The sequence below is a fragment of the Protopterus annectens genome, chromosome 1.part0 (assembly GCF_019279795.1).
Source record: "Protopterus annectens isolate FY-2018-M chromosome 1.part0, PAN1.0, whole genome shotgun sequence".
Taxonomy (NCBI): Eukaryota; Metazoa; Chordata; order Ceratodontiformes; family Protopteridae; genus Protopterus; species Protopterus annectens.
The window spans coordinates 386,042,756-386,066,485 of NC_056725.1; the positions used below are offsets into that span (position 1 = coordinate 386,042,756).

General features: G+C 46.1%; 1 protein-coding gene across 2 annotated transcripts in view; it reads right to left on the minus strand.

The window, feature by feature from the left end:
- The window catches only part of CALM2 (calmodulin 2), a 531,034-nt gene that overhangs the window by 448,258 nt on the left and 59,046 nt on the right, over positions 1–23,730 (minus strand). The window contains exon 1 of one of the 2 annotated variants that reach the window (XM_044060247.1): positions 2,881–2,885. The exons of the other annotated variant lie outside the window; for it this stretch is intronic. Coding sequence (XP_043916182.1) covers positions 2,881–2,883 — 3 coding nt within the window. The 5' untranslated portion in view covers positions 2,884–2,885. Of the gene's footprint in view, positions 1–2,880; positions 2,886–23,730 lie in introns of those variants that run through there. 2 annotated transcript variants of the gene reach the window in all.

Genomic DNA, 23,730 nt, shown 5'->3' on the forward strand with positions numbered 1-23,730 from the left:
CCTGGCTTTCCCAGGAAAAATGCTCCAACAGTATGCAAGGTTTCACCAAAAGAGAAATCCTCTTGAGGGGAAGCAGAGGGAATAGAGTCCTCTGCATCAAAATCCTAGGTAGATGAGGGTAAATCCTGGTCAGAGGAAACACATTTCAGAATCCTGATTAGAAGAAATCACAAGCAAATTCAGTCCTAGGTCTCAGAGGGAAGGTTGGCTTCCCCCGATTAAACAAAGTATTCAGCCATTCTTCTGTTTAAGCAAAGAGGCCCGACCATGCTGTCCAGCTAGTTTTCTAGGGATGGATAGAGTTTTAGGGCCTTTAAGAAAGATGGTGTCAGTTTAATGTGAAAGTCAGTAGGCCTGAATACAACCTCAGAAGCCAGTGCCTGTACAGCAGCTCTGGTCCCATCCAAGGTAAAGACATCCGTAGGTTCCACAGTTGAAGCAGCTCATGGCATACCGGACTCAGGATGGGTCTCAAGAGGCTTGTGAATCTGAAGTAGCAGGTATCGGGGGCTTAAGTGCCTCACTGAGTACTGGCAACTAGCTTAGAAGTGTAGTCGGCAGCTTTGGACCTAGGCAGCCTGCCTATCTTTGCATTTTTTCAGAAGGTCGGTAGTCTGGTGGCTTACCAAAGACATATCTGGGTAATTGAGCAGAGTACCAAAATACTGAGAAGCGCAAATACTTAAACCTATTAGTCTGTATAAGGCACAAAACAGATAGCAAGGTATGTTATGGTCAGGGTCTAGGCAAGGAATACTGTATGAATGAAAATCTGAGGTATTTGCTTTCCACATGAAATGCAGTTGAGTTTTACTAGCACTGGTTTAGAGCAAAGAGAAAAAAAAGTTTCCCAATGGGGTACTTTGCTTGAAGACTATGGTTCTGAAACAAGAATTTCAGGAGTTGGCTGACCGGCACTTGCAGACTGCTTCTGGCAGCACACAGCAAGAAAGACTGATATAGCATCAGCTGCACGTTTTATACCCCTGACTACCTGACATCATGGAAGATTAGACAGCAACAGACGCAGGACCAAAGATGTTTATAATCAGGCCAACTGAGGGCTACTGCAAGCAGATAATCCAAATATGATGACTGCAACAGTGAAACACAAACATCCATAGTGCACTTGCATTCATAGCAATTACAATCTCCATTACACTCCCATGCAATGGTACCACAGTTGGACTGGAGTCAAACATTTCTGAGCTGGCCAATAAGTCTTCAGCAGCCAAGGGGAATCTACCAGCACATCATTCGCACATTCAGCCTTTGAGAGGCTAAACTGGTAACAGTTTGTCTCCCTTATGGCAGCCAGTTACCCCCTTATCCTAGTGTCCACATTTGTATTCGTACCTCTCAAGTGTCCAGATTTTTGCCTCATTTTTGGTCCATTGCTCAAAATCTGTGGAAGTCTGGCAAACTGAGTAATAAAGTCACCAAGTGACATGCAGTAATTTCAGACTTCATATTTTCAGAAAATTAACATTCTAGCAACCTAAGCTTACAGGAGCAATACTTAATCTGTTCCTATTTTTTGGCTTTGTCCAGATTTGTGCAGACAGGTTGAGAGTTATGGCTGGACTGTTCCTCTCCTCAATGTCCCCCCTGCCCAAGTCAGGAAGCATCCTTAGCAACTGTGGTCACTGGTGTAGGGAATGGATGATGAGGAGCAAGAACAAAGGAAGACTCCTGTGCAAGAGAATCAGCCAGTTTCTGCAAATCATGAGTTTTACAGACAAGTGTAATGGCTAAGCAAACTGGCACCACTGAAGGACTGAACTGAGTAATCTAGTATTAAGTACTAAAGAAAAGGATGCCATGGTGCCCAAAGTGAGCAGCATGGAAGATAGAGTCAGAGCACATCTAGGAGGCAAGGAACATAGTTTCAGGTTTGTTTTTCTCCAAGTTTAAGGAGATGTCCAAGGACTGACAACTGCAGTAAGTACTCTTGCTAAAATGAGATTAGCTTGTGTTTGCAATACGTTGGTCAGCAATATGCACAATTTTAGTCCAAGGTGTACTGGAAACACTAACATGCACTTAATACCTTTGGGGGAGTGTTGTGGCAAGATAAAGGGAAGTGACTGGATAACTGGCAGCTCCCAGTCAAGACGGACTTGGAACACCAAAAATCATGAAGCAATGCAAGTATCCAGAGGATCTGACTGCAGTCACCCTCTTGGGTGTGTGAAGGACGATTAGGAGCAACCATCTGACATTTAGCATTCGCATGAAGATTCAGCCTGAGAGGAATGGGCACTGTATTTGGAAAGAAAGGATCTGGACTAGGCTACCATCTCTGGGCTGGTGAAACTACAGATGGCTTTAAAAGCAACTGAAGTGTAAAAAAAAAGAGAGAGAGAAGGTCCCCTAATTTTCTGGTGGTGTGCCCAATCTGGAAGGTGCAGTGCTACGTTTTCCAATACCCTTAAGAGGGAGTTCTTTAATAAACACTGCCCTAGGGGGCACAGAACAAGTCAAATGTAGAGCATAGAGCATGGAGACTAAGAGAGCCCTTTACTACCTTTCTAGTTATTTTAGAAAGTTTGAGGGTTTCAGAGTTTACCCTGACATCTAAAGCCTTTTTCAAAGTCTTTCAACCTTTATAATACATAGGATCGTACACTGCATTTATGAAGGACACTTGTCTGCAGACAAGTAGCTGCATTGTGAAACAGTGGGATCTGGCACCAACCAAGAGATTAGGCTAGCTGTATAGTTCCACAGACATGCCCACTTAAATGGTCTATTGCCATAAACGGTCCCTGCAAGTATGTGCTGTGAAATTTCTCAGATGGCTTTTGGTGGCTGCTGCAAACAGAATCCATTACAAGATGCTTACAACAGGATAGGTCAACAGGAGATCTCTGAATCTACCATGATTGCAGGGTATAGTTTCTACTAATTCACATTTCAAACATACCCTCTCCACTGCTACAGACATTTAGCAGGAGGGACCCGTTTCAAATACCACAAACTTCCTCATCCAGGAGATAGAAAGTGGGACAGTTCCCCAGACCCATCATTTTCAACAACTTGCCAATGGTAAAGTCAAGGGGGGGGTAGTCATCTTAGGAAGTATCCTTCGGACTTTGCAGGAACAGTGAGGCAATGAGATGGGCTCTCCTTGGGCTTTAAATGCTCAGTCCACACCCAACCCAAGGGGAGCCAAAACAGAGGGAGAATACCATTCCATCATTGGTGGATAGATCATACTCCAAACACTAGCACCAAAGCCAACCACCTCCAAAAGAGGGAGATGGAACCACCAAGCAGGTCCTCAAGGGGTCCCAGTTGGGGGAAGACAGACACAGGATATGAAGCCTAAACATGAAGACAGCTGCATGTGCTGTACTCATTTTCTTTGGGTGTACAGGGGACGGGATGAATGCCCTCTTATCCAGTCTATTTAGGGGGGGGGGGGGACTACTTTGGGAACTCCACAGATGGATCAAATCTTAGAACACCTCCCCCCAATATAGCTCCACCTGGGTATCTGCCCTGGTCATACTTAGCTCATCTGTCACATAACTTTGCTCTGATGGAACACAGGATACCTGTAGAGCAATGCTGCTGTGAAGGTATACCCCCATCTAACATGGCTAGTTAGCAAAGGGGGTGTGACCTGGATCCCCTTGCTTGCGTTCCACGACTGTGGTATCTAGCCACTTGGGAGGACCTGTGGACCAAAAGATAACATCTTTTGGTCCACAGGGAGCAGCTAACAGCTGCTCCCAGAGCAAAGTCTGAAGTCTGGTGACACTACTTTGCAACAGGGCAAATTTAGATGGTGATATCTGCCATCTCCACCAAGTGACTTTAGTTTTCAAATCCCAGCACTGGGGTTTCAAAGGACATTGTGGGGACCACAGACTACCATTGCATCTCTCATGTAGTCTATCTTGGGGGGGGGGGGGGGGGTCACAATAACCAGCCATAAGGCTCAAAATCCTGAGCTATTCCCTCTGAGGAAAACCTTAGAAATAGAGCCCTCTAGTTTGTCCAAGGAACACAACTGTCCAGAAGTAAAGTACAGTTTTGTACCCACCATAAATGTAGATGTTAGAGTGGTTATACTGCTGCAGTCATCACACTTGGGTTATCCTGTCGTAAAGCGGTCCTGCAGCCGGCCAAATCCCAAAGTCTTGGTCCAGCATCTGTTGCAGTCACCTCTTCCCTGACGTCAGTGCGACAGGGGTATAAGACAAGACGCCATTTTCTTCTTGCCCCAGATGTCAGGTGCCCCTAAGTAGGAAGGCAATACAGTAGCTATGCAACAATACCTTAGTAGATAAGAAATAGTACTAGTCGTTAGCAAATACACCATATAGACATGCATCCAATAGATTGAGGTACATGGAGTTGTAACCAACACCCTGGTATGTAGAGGGGATGGAGGGAGGGTAACTTGGACTGCAGCAGTATAACCACTCCAACATCTACATTTATGGTAGGTACAAAACTGTACTATGTTCGTGCTATACTGCTGCAGTCAGACTTGGGTAGAATCCCAAAGCTATGGAAGGGTGGCTGGTACTAAACTGGGTTAGGTGATGCTAGGATGCCCTGCAGAACTGCAGTGGCAAAACCAGCCCTGGTTGAGTATAATGGAAGGTTGTAGTGCTTGGTAAAGGTGTGCACTGAACTCCAAGTAGCTGCCTCCAGAATGTCTTTTGGTTGGAACCCCTCTGAGAAAGGCTGCTGAGGTTGCAGTAACCCTGGTAGAATGGGATCCAATATTGACAGGCACTGCCCTCCCATGGTGCGAGTAGCAAAAGCTGATGCAATGTGCTATCCACTTGGAGATGGTCTGTTTTGAAATAGCCTTTCCTTGTGAACCTGCAGCATAGGATACAAAGTTGGTCAGTTATTCTGAAGATCTTTGTCTTATCTAAATAGTAACCTAGCTGTCTGAATGTCCAAAGAGTGAAGGAGCCTCTCCTTTATTCTGTGGGTTAGGATAAAAGGTGGGTAAATGAATGGTCTGATTCAAAGCCACACTGGATACTACCTCGGGCATGAAGGTAGGGTTAGTTCGTAAACAGACTCTGTCCTGATGGAAAATGATGAAAGGTTCCACTGCCATAAGTGCTTGTAGTTCTGAGACCCTGTGTGCTGAGGTAATGGCCAACAACAAGGCTGTTTTCCAAGACAAGTATTGCAGTTCTGCTGAGAATGCTGGCTCGAAAGGAGGTAGTGTTAACTTTTCTAAAACGAAGTTCAGGTCCCAAGTTGGTGTTGGTGGTTTTCTGGGGGGTCTTCTATTCTTAGCCCCTCTGAGAAACTGTCTAAGTAAAGGGTGTGAGAAAATTGGGGGATCCGTATTATATTGTGCTGAAATGGCTGAAGCATGGATCTTAATTGAGAAGGAAAAGCCTTTGTGTAGCATCTCAGTTAGGTATTGCAGTATGTGAGGAATGTTTGGAATACAAGGATTTTGACCTTTAGCCTGGTGCCATGCACAAAATCTTTTCCATTTGTCTGAGTAACATCCTTTGAGAGAAGTTTTGATTGATAATTTAAGGAATTCTCCATGCAGTTAAAAAGTTCTGAGCTGGCTGCGACTGGTTTGATTTTTGAGTCAACAGTAGTGGGAATTGAGGCAAGATCCATGGAGGGCTGAGAGTTAAGTTCCTTAGTAATTGGTACCAGTGCTGGCGTGGCCAGTCCGGGACAATGTGGATCATTTGTGGTCTCTGACCTTCAGTAATACCTTGGTCAATAGAGGTAGTGGAGGGAAGGCATAGACTGTCAGTATTGTCCAATTGAATGATGGAGCGTCCACTTTCCAGGCTAGGGAAGGATAAGTCCTTGTGCAGAATTTTTGCAATTGGCAGTTGTTGGGGGATGCAACTAGATCTATATATGGACATCCCCATCTTTGGGTTATCATTGAAAATACTTGTGGGTGTAGTCTCCACTCGTGGGAGTCTGCCATGTTTGTTTAATTCATCTGCCAATATGTTTTCCTTTCCTGGCAGGAATTGTGCTTACAGTTGTACTTTGTAGGTCAAAGCTGTGTTCCATAAGGTCATAGCCTGTCTGCATAAAGGGTAGGAGTGTGTTCCTCCCAGTTTATGTACCACATAACTGTGGTGTTGTCTGTCCTTATTAGAAGTTGTCCTGGATGAAAGAGGTCCTTGAAGGCTGTCAAGGCATTTTGCACAGCTAGCATCTCCTTTTGGTTGATGTGAAGGTGCATTCGTTTTGCAGACCATTTGCCCTGTATGCACTGTCCTGCCATGTGTGCTCCCCAGGCGTAGTCTGAAGAATCTGTTGTCATGGTTTTGGATTGCTGGAGGTAAGACGAAAGAAGACCCTTGTTTGTTCGACATGCTTGAGCCCACCATAGGAACTCTTTTTGAAGGCAGGGAATGATTTGTTTAGAGGCTGTGCCTGTGTTGAGACCATACACTTTCAGGTACCATTGTAATTCTCATATGCAGCTTTGCATATGGGATTAGTTGAATGCATGATGCCATGAACCCCAATGCCTGCAGGATTTTCCTTGCAGTGAGCTGGGTAAAAATTGCTATCTTTTTGAAGTATTGCGTCAATTGCTTTTGTCTAGCGTGAGGTAAGCCATCTGGGCTGTTGTATTTAAAGCTGGCACCCAGTTGTTGCGAGGGTATTAGTTTCGACTTTTTTTTTTGTTTAGTTTACTGTGTACCCTACGCAACTGAGCAGCTTCGTTACAAAAGCCAGATGCTGTAATAGAATGTTCTTGCTGTCTGCTTGGATCAGGCAGTCGTCCAGATATGGGTAAATTTGTATTCCTCATTGTCTGCAATATGCAATTACTGATGCCAGGCATTTCATAAATACTCTGGGCGCAGTAGATAAGCCAAAGGGCAGTGCAGAGAATTGATAATGCGTTGTACTTGACAAAACTGAGGTATCTTCTGCAATCTTGTCCGATAGGGACATGCAGGTATGCCTCAGACCCAACGTTACCAGCCAAGACTCCTTGTGTCCAGCATGGGAAGGAGCTGCTGTAGAGTGAGCATTTTGAATTTGGGTACCTCCAGGTATGTGTTCAGAATTGAGAGGTCTAAGATGGGCCTCCAGGCTTTGTCCTTTCTTGGGACTAGAAACAATCCTTGACCTTACTCTTTTGTAGGTACCTTTTGAATTGCTTTCATATCCATGAGAGCTGAAATTTGCATTTGAGCCTCTGCCCATTGGTTTGGAGGCAGATTTGGCATGCCTCTCATCGGAGGTAAAGTGTGGAAATGAAATCTGTAGCCTCGGGTAATGTCCAGAATATTTGTCTGTTGTGCCAATTGTGGAAATTGGGCCAATCCCCCCCCCCCCCAAAAGGTGCTGCCAGGGCAATTTTGCTTGGCAGGCAGAGGGAAGTCATTGTGTTTGTTTCCTGAAAGGTTGAGATCTTGTCTCCACCTCTGAGTTGCTGTATGCCATTATCTAGGCCTGAAAGAACCTTGTGGCTGGCCTCTGCCCCTTGGGCACCTGTACCTACCTCTTTGGGGAGGTAGGATGCAGGAAAGGACCAGTTTTTTTATGGCCAGTTTCTGCTGAAACGAGGAAGTTGTACTTGTAAAAAATCTTAGTTTGCATAGATTTTGCCTTTTCTTCCATTTTCTTCAAAACTTCCTCTGCTTGACACCAAACACATCTTTCTGCAACGGGGTATCCAATAACTTTGTTTTGACATGTTCTGGTAAGGCTTGTTCTTTAAGCCAAGCATGCCTACGTATGACAGACCCTGTGACAGCTGCTCTAAGAGGCCTCCAATGAATCAAAACCACACTAAGGTATGTTTTCCCACTTGTTCTGCTGCATGCAGCAAATCCTGCATCTCTCAAATCTAGTTGATCTGTCTGAGGGATCAGCTTCTGCTTTAACTGTGTAATCAAATACTGTTGGCAATTTAGCATGTGGAATTGGCAGTTTAATGCCCTCATGGCCAAAGTGGCAGAATGCACTTTTTCCACCATCTTTCTAATGCTCTGGAATCTCTTTCAGAAGGGAGTGGATTCTTAGCAGTAGAGGCCTTAACCCCTTTGGGACCCTGGGAAATGGTCTTGGGGTCTGCATTAGGGCTTTTGTACAGAAACTTGAGCATCAGAAACTCTGTAGCATCTGTCTGGTTTAGCTGGAGGTAAGGAATCTGAGTTTAAACTGGATTCAGAGAAAACCATCCAAAATGTCTAAAACTGGAGGAATTGCCAAGGGTCTATGCTGTGGAAGAACACAGAATCTTTTCTTTGAGTCAGAGTAATCTTGGCCTTCCCAGTGGAAGTGTTCCCTCATGGTGTGTAAAGTTTCCCCAAAACAAGAGTAGTCTTTGGGGGGGGGGGGCAGAGGGAATGGACTCTTCAGCATCTGAATCTTCATGAGGGAAGGAGTAATCCTGGTCAGAGTTGGCTGAGGAAATAGATGCTTGGTCAGAGGAAGGATAATCTTCCTCCAGTCTAGGCCTTTTATCAGGTGGGGGCTGGGATCCCCCGATAAGGGTAATTAAATCCTCGGCCATCTTAAGCATCTTTTTTAGGCATAAGGGCCTGTGGGGGGGGGGGGTATCTGGCCCCGGTTTTCTAACTTTCAAGGGGGCTTTGAGCTTAGCATAAGGCTTGGCAGGGGCAGTTGTCAGTTTTGAAACCACCCTCAGAGACCGAAGGTCTATTCAAAGTTTCCAGATCACAGTCAGGGCTGGCGTCCGAGGAGTGAGGTGGAACCGGATCCCGAGGCCCAATGGTTCGGTTTGGGATGGTCAAATTCTGAATCAGTGGTAGTCCGGGGCTGCGAAGGCACCTCGCTGAAAACCAGAAAAATGGCGTCAGGCCTTGCTGAGGCCTCTCTGGTCTTAGCTGCCGGTCCTTATCTTTGCGTTTTTTAATCCTTGCTGATGTCGGTTGCTCCGATGGCATGCTATAGTTAAATTTTCTGCCAAAATAATGCTGGGTGAATTCTGCCCGACGCTTTATTGCAAGTTTGTTGAACCTAGCACAGAACAGACGTCGTGGTCTGGGCCTAGGCAAGGAATACAATAAGAATGAAAATCCTTAGGAGGTATTTGCTTCCCACAAGAAATACAATTAACTTTGTCTGACATCGGTCTGAGGCAAGAAAAGTTTCCCCAACAGGGTACTTGGCTTTAGAGAAGACTTCAGGCTGAAACTATTCAAAAAGTTTCAGGAGCTGGCTGACCGGCACTTGCGAACTACCAAGACTTTGGGGATTCGGCCGACTGCAGAACCGCCTGACGACAGGATAACCCAAGTGTGATGACTGCAGCAGTATAGCACGATGAACATCTTCAATGTTCTCTTCGAATCCCAGCTTGTGTAAGAACCCAAGCAAGATGGAGACATCTGAGACTGCAAAAGATAAGTCATCTACATATGGAAAAGATGAATACCCTGTAGCCTACAATGAGCTACAACTGGAGCTAGATACTTTGGGTTGTCCACTATCCCAGGAGTGTTCATAAATGGTAAGGCAGAGAACTGTGATCCAGATGCACAGCAGAAATGTCTATAGTCTGGGATGAATGGGGGATATAGGACAGTTTAGTCTAGCTTCATCAGGAAACTAGAAAGAATACAGGGTATGAAGTAGCATTTTGAATTTGGGAGCCATCACCAATAGGTTTAGTGAAGACAGATCCAGAACCAGTCTCAAAGTATTTCCTCCACTTGGCACCGAGAACATACTTTAAAAACCCTTCCCTATCCAGGAAAGGGGAAAAAGGGAACTTGTTCCAATCACTCCTTGGGACAGCATATAGTCCCATCTGCATGAGAAATGTTACATTGGAAAGGAGGAATTTACTCCCATTGTCATCTGTAACCTTTACGGTGGATTTTCAGAACCCATTTGAAGCTTTTTGCACATAAGCTATTCAGCCTTTCTAGTAGAGAGAAATAGGTTACAAGGTCTCCTACCCGTCGACTGTCCTTGGGTGGTGTTTTTTTCTGGAACACCCTTGCCACTAAAATGTCAGTTTATCTGAATTTTAAGAATTTGCCAAAATTGCATGAGAAAATAATCTTAGCCAATTTGGAAAATTAGGGCTAATTAAGATTCCCTATCAGCTTGCCCCTTTCTGCACTTTGATCACATCTACAGCAGAGGGGAAAACAATTTAAGGGAGAATTTAAAATCTAATATTTAAACATCTGGAAACTTCCCAAGAAAGCAGCAATGAAAAAGTACAGTTGTGTACACTCACCATCAAATGTAGAGTGTATTCACAGTTTGTCATTACATTTGGGTAGAGTCCCAAAGCTAAGGATGGGAGGCTGGAGCTAAACAGCATTAGGAGCAGCTATGAGGCCTTGCAGAACTGCAGTGGCAAAGCCTGCCCTGGATTTAGAGTAAAGTGGCAGATAATGCTTTGTAAAGGTGTGCACTGAACTCTCAAGTAGCAGCCTCTAAAAAAGTCTTCGGTTGGTACTCCTGAGAGAAAGGCTGAAGTTGCTTCAGCTCTGGCTGAATGTGGCCCAATGCCCTTAGGCACTGGCTTGCCATGCTGCGAGTAGCAGAAACTAATGCAGTGGCCTAACTGCTTAGAAATAGCCTTTGTGATCCTGCAGCATATGCCACTAGTAGTTGCTCCGACTGCCTGAATATTTTAGTTTTGCCTAAATAGAATCCAAGCTGTGTACGTCCAAAGAATGCAGAACTCCCCCTTATGTGGATTTGGATAAAAAAGTTACCAAATGAATAGTTTGGTTAAGGGCCACACTGGACACCACCTTAGGCACAAATGTTTGGTTTGTCCTCAGAGGGGGTCTGGATAAAAAATGATAAAGGTTCCACAGCCATGAGAGCCTGTAGCTCTAACTCTTCTTGCAGAAGTTATTGCTAGGAGCAGAGCTGTTTTCAAAGATAAAAGCTTTATATCCGCAGTAGCAGCTGGCTCAAAAGGAGGCAGGGTGAGTTCTTCCAAGACATAACTGAGGTCACATGCAGGTATTTGATCTCCTTGGAGGCCTTACATTTTTTGGCTCTGCTGAGGTACTGCCTTAAAGGATGAGAAGAGTGGTGGCTCTACTGTAATGAGCAGAAATGGCAGAGGCATGAATTTTAATTGATGAAAAAGAAGCCTTTGTCCAGCATCGCAGTAAAGTATTGCAAAATCTGAGGAATATTTGGTACAGCTGCATCATTTCCTTGAGCTTTGTTCCAAGCACAAAATCTCTTCCATTTTCATGCATAAGATTTTCTAGTACTAGGCCTTCTGGCTTCCAAAATGACATCCATCACAGCTTTACTGAGAGGTGTGCTTTGTATGGCTACATTATCCGCCATGCTGCCAGGTTTAGAGTCCTAAATTGACTGCAGAATCTGGATGGTTTTGTGGGGACAGTAGATGAGGTATTTTAGGCAAGGTCCAGGCTGGGCATAGAGACGAGTTCCTTAAGACTGGATACCAGTACTGGCAGGGCCTGTCTGGAGCAATCTTTTTTGGTTTTTCCTGTCTGACCTTTAGGAGCATCTTGGGGGAGGGGCAATGGAGGAAAGGCATATACTGATAAGGCATCCACTTTCCATGCTTGTCTGTGATAAGTCCTTGTGCAGAATTTTTAGTTTGACAGTTGAGGAGAGGCAAATATATCTGTCTGGGCGTCCCCATTTCATCATGCTGAACACTTGTGGATCCAGGTGCTACTAGTGGGGATCCATGAGGTTTCTGCTTAGTCTGCCAGAGTATTTTCCTTTCCTGGCAGGAATTGTGCCTGCAGATCAACTTGATAAGTCAGTCAATGTTGTGTCCCATAAAGCCATGGCTAGTCTGCAAAGGCGGTAAGAATGCGTGCCCCCGTGCTTATGTACCATATGACTGCAGTGTTGTCCATCAGAAGTTGTCCTGGATGAATTGGGTCCTTTAAGGCCATCAGGGCATTTTGAACAGCTAGCATCTTTTTGCTAGATATGTAGATGTATTTGGTTTGTGGAGCAGCTGCCCTGAATGCCTCTTCCTGTCATGTGCCCCCTAGGCATAAATCAGATTCATCCATTAGGTTCTGCCTGGGGGTAGTGAGAATGGCTGTCCCTTTTGGTGACCAGCCTTTGCCCATCGAAACTCCTGTTGCAGGCAGGGAATAGTAATCATAGTTTCCTGGCTGTGGCAATGTTGTGTCCAGACTTTAGGTACCACTGAAGTTTACTCGTATGAAGTCTTGCATATGGAATTAGTAGGATGCCAGATGCCATGAAGCCCAAAGCCTGCAGAAGTTTTCTTGCAGATAACTGGGCCTTTGCCATTTCCTTGAAATGGATAGTCAGTTGGCTGACTGGTGTCAGAAATAAGCCATCTGGGCAGTTTAAGCTTGCACCCAGGAATAGAGGGTACTAGGTTTGATGTATTTTTGTGACTGTACCCTAGGCATGCAAGTCTTTTCACAAGTGCCAGATGCTATAGTAGAATGTCCTTGTTCTCTGCTTGAATGAGGCAGTTGTCAAAGTAAGGATATGTTTGTATTCCTTTGTCTACAGAAAGAAATTACTGGTGCCAGGCACTTTGCGAAGACCCTAGGCACAGTAGATAAACCAAAGAGCAGTGCAGAGAATTGGCAATTTTGAGCCAGCCTTGAATCTGAGGCATCTTCTGCATGTTTGTCCGATTGGGACATGCAGATATGCCTCTTAGGTCTAAAGTCACGAGCCAAGCCTTTCTGCCCAGCATGGGCAGAAGCTGCTTTAAGGCAATACCTTGAATTTTGGTATATCCAGGAAAGTGTTTAGAATAGATAGGTCCAGTATTGGTCTCCATGCTTAGTCCTTTCTGGGTAGCAAAAACAATCTTTAGTAAAATCCTTGTCCCTGCTCTTGTGGCACTTTAATAGCCCCCCAAGTCCATGAGGGATGAAACTTGTTTGAGCCTGACCATTTTTTTGGCAGGGTATGGAAGTGAAACTTGTAGCCTTGTGACACTGTCTAGAACCCATTTGTCCTGGGTTATAATGTGCCAATTTTGTGAAAGTACTTTCCCCTAAGGGTGCTGCCAGAAGATAAGAGCTTGGTGCAAGCAGGGGGAAGTCATTGGGACAGTTTCCTGTAGGGTTGTGATTGGTCTTCACCACTTTTGGAGGTAGAAGCACCCCATTGCTGTACGAACCTTGCGGCTGGGATCTACCTCTAGGGTGTCTGGATCTGCCCCTTTGAGATTTGACACTGGAAAGGACCAATGCTTTGTAAGCCAGTGTCTGCTAATCCTAGGTGGATGTACTTGTAAAAAGTTAGTTAGATTTAGCTTTGTCCTCCATTTTCTTTAACACCTCTTCTGCCTTAACACCAAACTTTTAGTTATGTACTCACCATAACTTCAGATGTTTGGGATCCATCTCACCTACATTCTGACTGATGGGTTCGGAGCCGATCCCTCTGCTCCGACTCGGCACGCTTATGCCAAAGAGCGAAGTCTCTTATTGGCTGAGCTTACTATATCCCAGGATGCACCACTACCAGTCCCCCAGATCTAGTTTGTCCTCATACATGCACGCACTGCTTATATAACATTGTCAGATGAAACAAGATAAAACAGTAGAACTCAAAACCGTTCAATCTCTTCTGATCTCCAAGGCAGGGGGAAGGAGGGTGGGTATTAGGAATGTAAGCGAGATGGATCCCAAACATCTGAAGTTATGGTGAGTACATAACTAAAAGATGTTATGTGATCCTATCTCGCCTACATTCTGACTGATGGGACAGCGTCCCTAGCACCTGAATCCTGGGTGGCTCACTGGAAAACACTCCTGAGTACCGTGGAACCAAATGATGCTCGCCCTTTAGATGCCACATCCAATTTATAGTGGGAAATGAAAGTGTGCGCGTTGGACCAAGTAGCCGCAGCACAAATCTCAGAAATAGCGAGCTTGGAATGAAAGGCGATAGAAGTAGCCATAGCTCTGGTAGAGTGAGCTTTGATAGATGTTGTAAGTTGCTTATTTGAAGAGGAATAAGCTTGAGTTATACAATCTCTAATCCATTTGGAGATAGTAGCTTTTGTGATGGTTTTACCCAATTTATTGTCTGAAAAGGACACAAACAACTGGTCTGATTTATGAATTTGCTGAGTCCTGTCTAGATAGAAGCGCAATTGCCTGTGAACATCCAATTTATGGAGAGTGTACTCAGCTTCGTTGGAGAATTTTGGAAAGAAAACTGGTAGCTCTAGAGATTGTTGGAGACAGAGATTAGAACAAACCTTTGGGACAAAAGATGGGTTAGGCCTAAGTGATACTCTATCCTTGTGAAAAATCAAGTACGGTGGTTTGATAGATGGGGCTTGAATCTCTGAAACTCTTCTTGCAGAGGTAACTGCAACTAAGAAGGCAGTTTTCCAAGACAGATATTTTAACTCACATGTAGCAGCCGGTTCGAAAGGGGAAGATGTTAAGGCACGAAGCACCAAATCAAGATCCCACGGAGGTGCAGGATGAAAAACTGGGGGTCTTAACAGCCCCGCACCTTTAATGAAAGTCTGCTGCTCATCAACGGTGGATCCATGGATTCGTGAAATTTAGAGATAGCTGCCAGTTGGACTTTAATAGTAGAGACTGAAGATCCTTGATTAAACAAGGATGTTAAAAATTTCAAAACCTCTGGAATCGGGGCAGTGATAGGGTCCAAGCCCCTGAGTTGAGCCCAGATAGCAAACCTCTTCCACTTACTGAGGTACAATTTCTTAGTGGTGGGTTTGTGGGCCGAAGATAAAATGTGAATAACTTCCGGGTCTAAGGTGTGATTTCTGACTAAAGTCGGAAGTGGAGGAGCCAAGCTGTCAACTTCAAAGTGCGAAGGGACTGGTGTTGTCGTCCCGACTGATGAATTAGCAGATCCGGAGTTAGATCCAAAACCCAAGGATTGTCCACCGCATGTTTCTTCAGGTAGGGAAACCATACCTGACTAGGCCAGTGCGGAGCAATTAGTATCATTGTGGACCCCAATTGAGAAGCTTTCTGAATGACTTTGGGGAGAAGTGGAACCGGAGGAAAAGCATAAAGTAGCCCTGTTGGCCAAGGTTGTGCTAGAGCATCCATAGCTGCCTCCCCCTGATGTGGAGTCAAGGAGAAGAACCTTTTGCACTTTGTGTTTTGTGGTGTTGCAAACAGGTCGCAGCACGGCGTCCCCCATCTTCTGAAAACCTGAGCTGCTACTGTTTCGTTCAGGGACCACTCGTGAGGAGAGAGAATTGTCCTGCTTAATCTGTCTGCCAATATATTGGATTTCCCTGGAATGTGGGTCGCTACCAAGAAACGGTTGGTAGCTACAGCCCATTCCCACACCCTCATGGCCTCTCTGCAAAGGGGGTAAGATCTGGTCCCTCCTTGTTTGTTTAGACAACAGACCACCGACATGTTGTCGGTGTGGATAGCGATAATGCCTTGAGGGAGAAACTTGGAGGGCCTGTAGGGACAGAAGTACAGCCCTCATCTCCAATACATTGATGTGGAGAAAGGAACCCTGAACTAACCTGCCCAGACAATGCCCCCCCCACCCTGTCTGGGAGGCATCCGTCATCAGGGTGGCCACCGGAGGGGGGATAACAAAAGGTCTTCCCTGATTCAGATTGGACGGCTGAAGCCACCAGCGGAGGTCCCGTTTGCACGTTTCTGTAATCATAATGGGGTGATTGAGGGGGAGATTCTGAAAGGACCATTGAGTCTATAACAGCCACTGAAGAATCCTCATGTGCAATCTTGCCAGAGGAACTAGGAGAACCGTGGCAGACATCGAACCTAAAAGTTGCAGGACCATCCTGGCTGGGGCTTTGGATCTTGAAAGCAGGGCTTGAACTTGACCTTGTAAAGTTTGAATCCTTTCGGTAGGAAGAAAGACGCATCAATTTTGAGTCTATCTCTGTTCCTATGAACCTTATGTGCTGAGAGGGCAGCAAGACAGACTTTGACCAATTGAATGTAATTCCCAGGGTAGCACCCAGGGAAATGGTGGCTTTGAGGTTGTCCATTAGTAGATGCCTGGTGGTGGCAGTCAGGAGCCAGTCGTCCAGATAGGGAAACACTTGGAATCCAAGACTCCTCAGGTGAGCAGTCACTACTGCCAAACACTTGGTGAACACCCTGGGGGCTGTGGAGAGACCAAAGGGCAGTGCACAAAATTGGAAATGACTCTCCCAGGCTGAAGCGCAGATATTTCCTGGACGCCCGATGTATCGGTATGTGATAATAGGCGTCCTTGAGATCTATGGAGCACATCCAAACATCCTTCAACAATGGGAGAAGGGATTGTAACGTGACCATTCGGAATTTGTATTTCATGACGGATTGGTTTAGTCTGCTGAGATCCAATATTGGTCTCAGGTCCCCTGTCTTTTTTGGCACTAAAAAGAACCTTGAGTAATTTCCGGATCCGATCTGGTCTGTGGGGACCGGTTGGATGACTTTTCTAGCAGCTTTGACGCTTCTGCGGCTGCAATTTCCCTTGACTGGGTGGTGGGTCCGGGATCTTTTTGGACGGTGGGGGTGAGTGTGTGAAGGGAATGGTGTAACCTCCGGCAATAATCCGAAGCACCCATCTGTCCTGAGTGATAGATTCCCAGGCTTTTAGGTGCTTGGCAAAACGGCACCCGACTGGCTCCGGAGCAGCACAGCCGGGCAATCCCTCATGAAGTGTGGGAGGCTGAAGAGCCACGAAAGGACTCACGGTCTCCAGAATTGCGGGGCCCTCTGCCACCCCTGGGACGGCGTCTCCCAGAAAAATTTCCCCGTCCTCTGCCTCTGGAAGGGGAATCTTCCTGCTGTCGTGGAAAAAACTTACGTGATTTGCGGAACCACATCTTCCCTCCTCCTTTAGCCTTGGGATAAGGCCGAAAGGGAGTGGAATAACGTGCACCTACGGCAGAAAGTTTTTCCCTCTTGCTCACAGCGGGTAAGAGTGTCTTTAACCTTAGGTCCAAACAAAGAGGACCCATCAAAGGGAGCGTCGGCGAAGGAAGACTTGAAGGCCTCCGCAAAATGACACAAATGGAGCCAGGCTTGTCTCCGTAGAGCCACGCCTGTGCCTGCCGCTCTACCCGCCCCTTCAGCCGCATATGAAATGAGCCTCATGGATGAGTTAGAAATTGAAGTAAGGATAGCCAACTGAGAGCTAACCGACTGGGCTAACTGCTCAGGTAGGTTACCCGAGAGGGAATCTGACAGCTCCTTGACCAGATCCCTCTGTAGCCTGGTAAATGTGCTAAATAATTCAGGGACCTTAGAGTAAAGGCCGCTGAAGTCAGGGTGCGCTTCCCGTACCGGTCCATGCTCCTAGACTCCTTATTAGGAGGATGGATGGACGTTGAAGCCTCTGCCATGTCCTGTTGTGTAGCAGATGCCACCACCATGGCATCTACAGCCACGCCTTTAGTCAGGAACTCCTTCTCGGGTGGGGCAGACAAAAATTTGTTAGGACGAGAAGGCACTGGTTCCACGGTATCTGGATGTTCCCACGCCCTCAGACAAACCAAATCCAGGAGCTCGAAGGGCGGAGACACCCAGGAGGCGGAGGGCTGAGCCCCAAAGGCCTTGAGAAGCACTGACTCATCAGCAGAGGGGGGTTTGGATATCCAGCCGCCTCGTTGTTTGAGGATCTCTAAAATGTCTGCAAATGAGACATCATCCGAGGACGACTTTGGGGACCCCTCTGCATCAAGATCAGTGTCCGATGTAAGACTCGGGGGAGTCCACGTGCTTCCTCTTGCACGATCTCTTCCTTGGGGGCTCCTCTGAAGAGGACTCCTAAGAACCCTCAGGAGGAGGGGAACCCCCAGTGGGGGTAACCTCAGGCCCCAGGGCTCCGCTGCCTAAGGACAGGGGAACTGCCAAAGACCCAGTCTCCACGCCCAGGGAAGGTGCCGGTAAAGCCAGAGAGATGGCCGAAGACTTGGCCAAGGCACTCCTCATAGCTCTGAAAGCCGGACCCCCAGAATCCTGGGAGTGTCCGGTCCCCGGAGCCATGATAGCAGACAGAAGTCCCACAGCCGAACCACCGAGAGGGAGGCTTGGAACAGACAGCATAGGTCCCGAAACGTCACCCCCGGGTCCAGCCGAAGAAGTCTGTGTGCCAAACTCGGACCCGAAGGCTGGGGTTGGAGTAAGGGTCGGAGCCGACCCCAAGACCTCCACCGGCTCCAACAGCACCTGCTCTGGAGCCGAAGCGGTCGGAGGAGGAATGGCAATGACATGGGCATGGGCTGTCGGCTCCGAAGCCAACTGGGTCGGAGCCGAAACAAATTTTTGAAAGACTGGGGACTGGAACAGTCTTTGGAGCACCCTGTCTATGTCCGAATCTGACATCCTCGATGACCTGGAGGATACTGAATGGGTTTGAGATGGCCTCTCCAACGGCCCCAAGGGGCTAGGGGACCGGCTCCGAGGCGACTCTATGACTATCGGCGCCGAAGGAATACCCAAACTAGTTTCCATCGGTTTGGAGGAGGACTTAGGCGCCGAGGAGGAAGTGTCTGAGGGGACAACCTTCATCGGCTCCGAGACCAGTGGAGCCGACAAAGGTGACCCGCCTCTCGATGCCCCAGCCATCAGCTCCGAAGCCAGAGGAGTCGAGACTGGTGGCATCGAGGCAGACCGTTCCGCCCTCGGCTCCGAAGTCCTTGGAGCCGAAGGAGAAGCCTGCCTATGTCTTTTGGCAGTCGGATCCGACGGACTGGTTGGAGCAGACGCCCTTTTCTTTTTAGCAGGAGGAGGAGAGGATGCTAAAGCTTCTTCAAAAGAGGGTTTTATAAGGCCTTTTAATATAAGCTTATTTTTCCTCTCTTGGAGGACCCTCGAGGAAAAAGCGTGACACACGCTGCAGGACTCCTGCAAATGTTTGGCGCCCAAACAATATACACACAGAGTGGTCATCCGTGATAGACATCTTAAAGTTACATTTAGTGCACTTTTTGAAGCCCGAAGGCCTAGGTGCTTGAGACATTATAAGCAAAAAATAAGTACTTTCTCACAGACAAACTTATTTTAAGTCAAGATTAACTTGCCGTTCACACAAAACCAAATTGAACAACAGTCAACCACCGTATAAGGAAACAAAGAATAAATAAACCCTAAGGTTGTTTTAAAAGGGAATTAACCAGTAGGAAGGCCCTATAGACCGAGGGAGCCTGTAACCAGAACAAGTATCAATCACACACAAATTTTCCACAGAAAAATTGTCAAACACACACAACAGAGTAGCTGTTAAAACAGCTTTTTGTTTAGAAATTAGCAAATTTCTGACAGAAAGTTAGTGAAAAAAAACCACTACTTAGCTCAGCCAGCTCGAGACCACGTCTTCGCTAGTTAGCGGCAAACGAGATCTGGGGGACTGGTAGTGGTGCATCCTGGGATATAGTAAGCTCAGCCAATAAGAGACTTCACTCTTTGGCATAAGCATGCCGAGTCGGAGCAGAGGGATCGGCTCCGAACCCATCAGTCAGAATGTAGGCGAGATAGGATCACATAACATCAAGGTATCATGCTGTAATGGTGTATCTAATAATTTAGCTTTGACATGATCAGGCAGATTGTTCCTTCAACCAAGCATGCCTTCTAATTACAGAACCAGTCACTGTGGCCCTGCTGGAGGCCTCCAGAGAATCAAAGCCACATTGCAAAGTGTGCTTTCCAACTTGTTCAGCTGCATGCAATAAACCCTGCATTTTTGTTTTCTGCACATTCAGAATTTACCAACATTTTCAGTTTGTGAAAATATTGCTGATATTTAAGCATATGAAACTGTCAGTTTAAGGCCCTTATAGCCAAGGTAGCAGATATGTAAACCCCCCCCCCCATCTATCCAGTGCCCTAGAATCTGTCAGGGGGGGGGTAGTGTTTTTTGCAGTGGAAGCCTTAACCCCTTTGGGACCCTGAGAAATACTAGAGTCCGCAGCAAGGTTTTTAAAAAGGAATTCAAGAGAGTCAGGAACCCTGTAGTATCAGTCAGGCTTAACAGGAGCCGAGGTAAGGAGTCAGGGGTCAGACTACACTCCAAACACACAAATGTCCAACAGGTGGTATTGCTAGAGGCCTGTGTTGAGGCAGTAAAAAGGGAGTCCAAGTCTTAGATTCTGAATAATCTTGGCTCTCCCAGCGGAAGTGCTCCCTCATGGTATGCAAGGTTTCCCCAAAAGAGTAGTTCCTCAGGAGAGGCTGAATGAATAGCTTCAGCATCAGAAGCTTCATGGGGGGGGGGGGGTGAATATTCCTGATCAGAAGAGATAGAAACCCGATCTGAAGATGGTCTGTCCCTTACCTAGACCCCTTATCAGGAGGGGGATGGGGGCCCCTTATCAAGGTAATAAGTCTTCGGCCATTTTGAGCATTTGTTTTTTGGGCATGGGGGCCTGTCCATGTGGCTGGTGAAGTTTCTTTGCCTTTAAAGGTGCTTTAGTCTTTGCTTTTGAAGCTGTAGTTTGTTCAATATATAAATGTTAAAATCTTAATACACCCTCAGAAGCAGATGCCTGCTCAGTGGCTCTGAACCCATCTGAGGGAATAGTCCGAGGCTCCAATACCTTGTTTCCAGCAGCCTGCAACTAAGTGGTGGGTGTCAGGGGTTGTGAAAGCACCTCACTGAGAACCGGCGACTGGCTTAGAAGCTTAGTCGTTTTGGACCTCAGTTGCCAGTCTTTCCTTTTGTGCTTTTTATGAACTCTGGTAGTCAGATGGCTATCAGACGACATTGTATAATTAAATCTGCGCCCAAAATAGCTTAATGCAAAATAGTACTGACGCTTAGTGTGCGTTAAATCTAGCACAAAAACAACTATTTGAAACTTGTCAAAGCCTAGGCAAGGAATAAAGAATGAAAGTCCTTATGAGGACACATCTGTCGAACAAAAAAAAAAAAAAAAAAAAAAAAAAAAAAAAAATTTTCCCCAATGGGGTACTTGGCTTTTAATGAAGATTTCTGATCTGAAACTCAGACATAAAACTCAGTAGTTTGCTGACTGGCACTTGCGAACTGCTTTAGCACCACGCGGCAAGACAGACCAAAGAAAATATTATCTGCTGCATGTTTTATACCCCTTACGACCAGACATCAGGGAAGAGGTGACAGCACCAGACACAGGACCCAAGACTTTGGAATTCAGGCCGACTGAAGGCAACCTGCCAGCAGGATTACCCAAATGTAATGACTGCAACAGTGAAACACCAAGAACATCCTCTGAAAACTGTACTAGTGACCATAGCCCTGGCAGTACAGCAAACCATGAGCAATGACCTGTGCAATAGCAGAAATAGTTATTTAAAAAACAGACTACAGATAAGTTCCTCATACTTGTTAGAGCATACAAGCCTGGCCATTCAAAAGTTTACAATTCAAAGCTATGAAAGGACACATTCCCCCACAACCATCTATAATCTTCCTGAGCTTATCAGAAAGTGCAGGACTGAAATAAGGTACTCTGCACCAATACAATGAACAGCCTCAGAGGATGTGGTTAACCCCTGGGTCCACAGTGGCTGTAGGTGCAACACCAGGGGGATCCAGGGTAAAAGATAAGTGGTCTGATGTACAAGTGACCATAGCAGAGGCAAACCGCTAATTTACTACAGTGGCAGAAGCTGTTTAAGTTTATGGCCAGGACGACTGATAGTTCCATGGTAAAGATGGTGTACCCCTCTGCTGGGGAACAGAAGCAATTGCCAGTAACACCACCAGTCCAAGAGTTATGGGGGAAAAAGGAATTTCTGCCCCACAACTTCCTTCCAACAATGGACAATGGAAGGCACAAGCCTACACAAAGCCTCAGATGAGCACTCTTCGGCACAGATAGAGTTCTGAAGGACTTGTCTCCAAACAATCCAGCTCAAGCTGCTCCGTTTGTGCACATGAAAGGTGTCCTAAATCTTTGTATGCAGGTCAGCTGTTACCTTTGAAGGATATAATCCTTGCACAATGCTACTGCAGCAATGATTATGAATACTGAGCAGTAACTTTTACAATGGAAAATTCCTTGCAACAAGCTACAGATACTTTAAACCAACATGTGAGCCTGACATGTTGGTTTAAATAGGAAAATGAAGGATACACCCCACCCCACCAAATGCTTGTCAAACTTGCAGTTCTTGTAGGAGCAGGATTGGAATTTTCTAAATGTTTAGCAGTGGGATTAAGTAAAACTGTAGATGCTGGATCAGTATATATATGGATAGGGTTGAAAAGGTGAAGCCTCTAGAACTTCCTTCTGTAAGTCAGAAGTTTGAGGGGCTGAGAAATGTCAGTTCTTCCTCTAAAGACTTGTACATTCTAGAAATAGTCAGAAAAAAGCCCAAGCAGGAAGGATCAGACAGTATAGTTGTGTATACAATGTAGATGTTGAGTTAGAGTTCACTGTTGCAGTCACCACATTTGGGTTAACTGCTTGCAGTAGCCCTCAGGTCAGACTGATCAAAGTCTTGGGTCCTGTGTTGGTTGCTGTCGCGTCTGAGATCAGGGGTAAAAAGCATGCAGCTGATGCCATTACATCAGTTTCTTGCCCCAGAGGTAGTGTGCCCCCATAATGGGAAGCAATTTTATACAAGGTTACACCAAAAAAAAAAAAAGCAAATACACTAGGCCTCCTTGCCTCCAGGAGGACATCACTTGCTGAGGAATGGTAACAGATCAGGTAATTAGCCAGGCTGCCAGTTTCATGGTTTGGAGCTGTGGGTGCAGAATCTGGCCCTCCTGCTGGGACACTGCACAAGGGGTACTAGTGTTTGCATCGCCATCTGGTGCGGTCAGTATTGTCCCGTTTGATCTTTAGTAGTACCTTTGAGAGGTAGATAGGTGAAGGACAGGGCATCCACTTTCCAAGCTTGTTTGTGACAGGGCATCTATTTTCTAAGCTTGTTTGTGGGAGTCCTTGTGCAGAACATGTCCAACTGTTAGTTCTGGGGGAAGGCAAACGGATCTTTCTGGGCTCCATTTGTTTAACATGTTTAATATCTTCGGTTCCAGTTTCTACTACTGTGGGTCCATGAGATTTCTGCTTAGGAAATCTTTCCTGGCAGGATAGGAGCCTGTAGGTGCACTTGTAGCTCAAGGCTGTGTTCCAGAGCTATGGCTAGTCTGCAGAGGGTATGAGTGGGTTCCCCCCCCCGTTTACATACCACAAGTTGTCCATCTTCACCAATAATTGTCCTGGAAGAATGGGGTCCTTGAAGGCTGTCAGAGCATTTGTACAGCTAACATTTCTTGGATATGCAGGTGCATTTGACTTGGGTTCCATTTGCCCTGAATGCACTGCCCTGCCAAGTGAGCCCCCCATGCATAATCAGATAGGGTTTGGGTGGTAGGGGGTAGAGTGAATGGCAGTCCCTTGTTTGTGGCAGGCCTCTGCCCACCAAAGGAACTCTGTAGACAAGGTATAATAGGAATCAGATTCTAGAACCTGAGAATGCCGACACCATAGACTTTTTAGATACCACTGTAGTTTCCTTATATGCAGTCTTATATGGAATTACTAGAATGCAGGAGGCCATGAACCCCAGGGCTTGCAATATTTTCCTTGTAGATAGCCGGTTATGGCCAGTAGTTTGATGTAGGCTGTCAAATGAACTGGTTTCTCTGGTGGGAGGTAGGCCATCCGGGAAGTTTTGTTCAAGCTTGCTCCCAGGAATACAATTTGTTGGCAGGGTTCAAGATGTGATTTTTTAGTTTATGGTGTACCCCAGAGAAGTTAGCAATTTCTTTACAAATTCCAGAGGATTTAATAGTATGTCCTGGCTTTCTGCCTGAATTAGACAATCGTCCTGGTATAGGTATATCTGA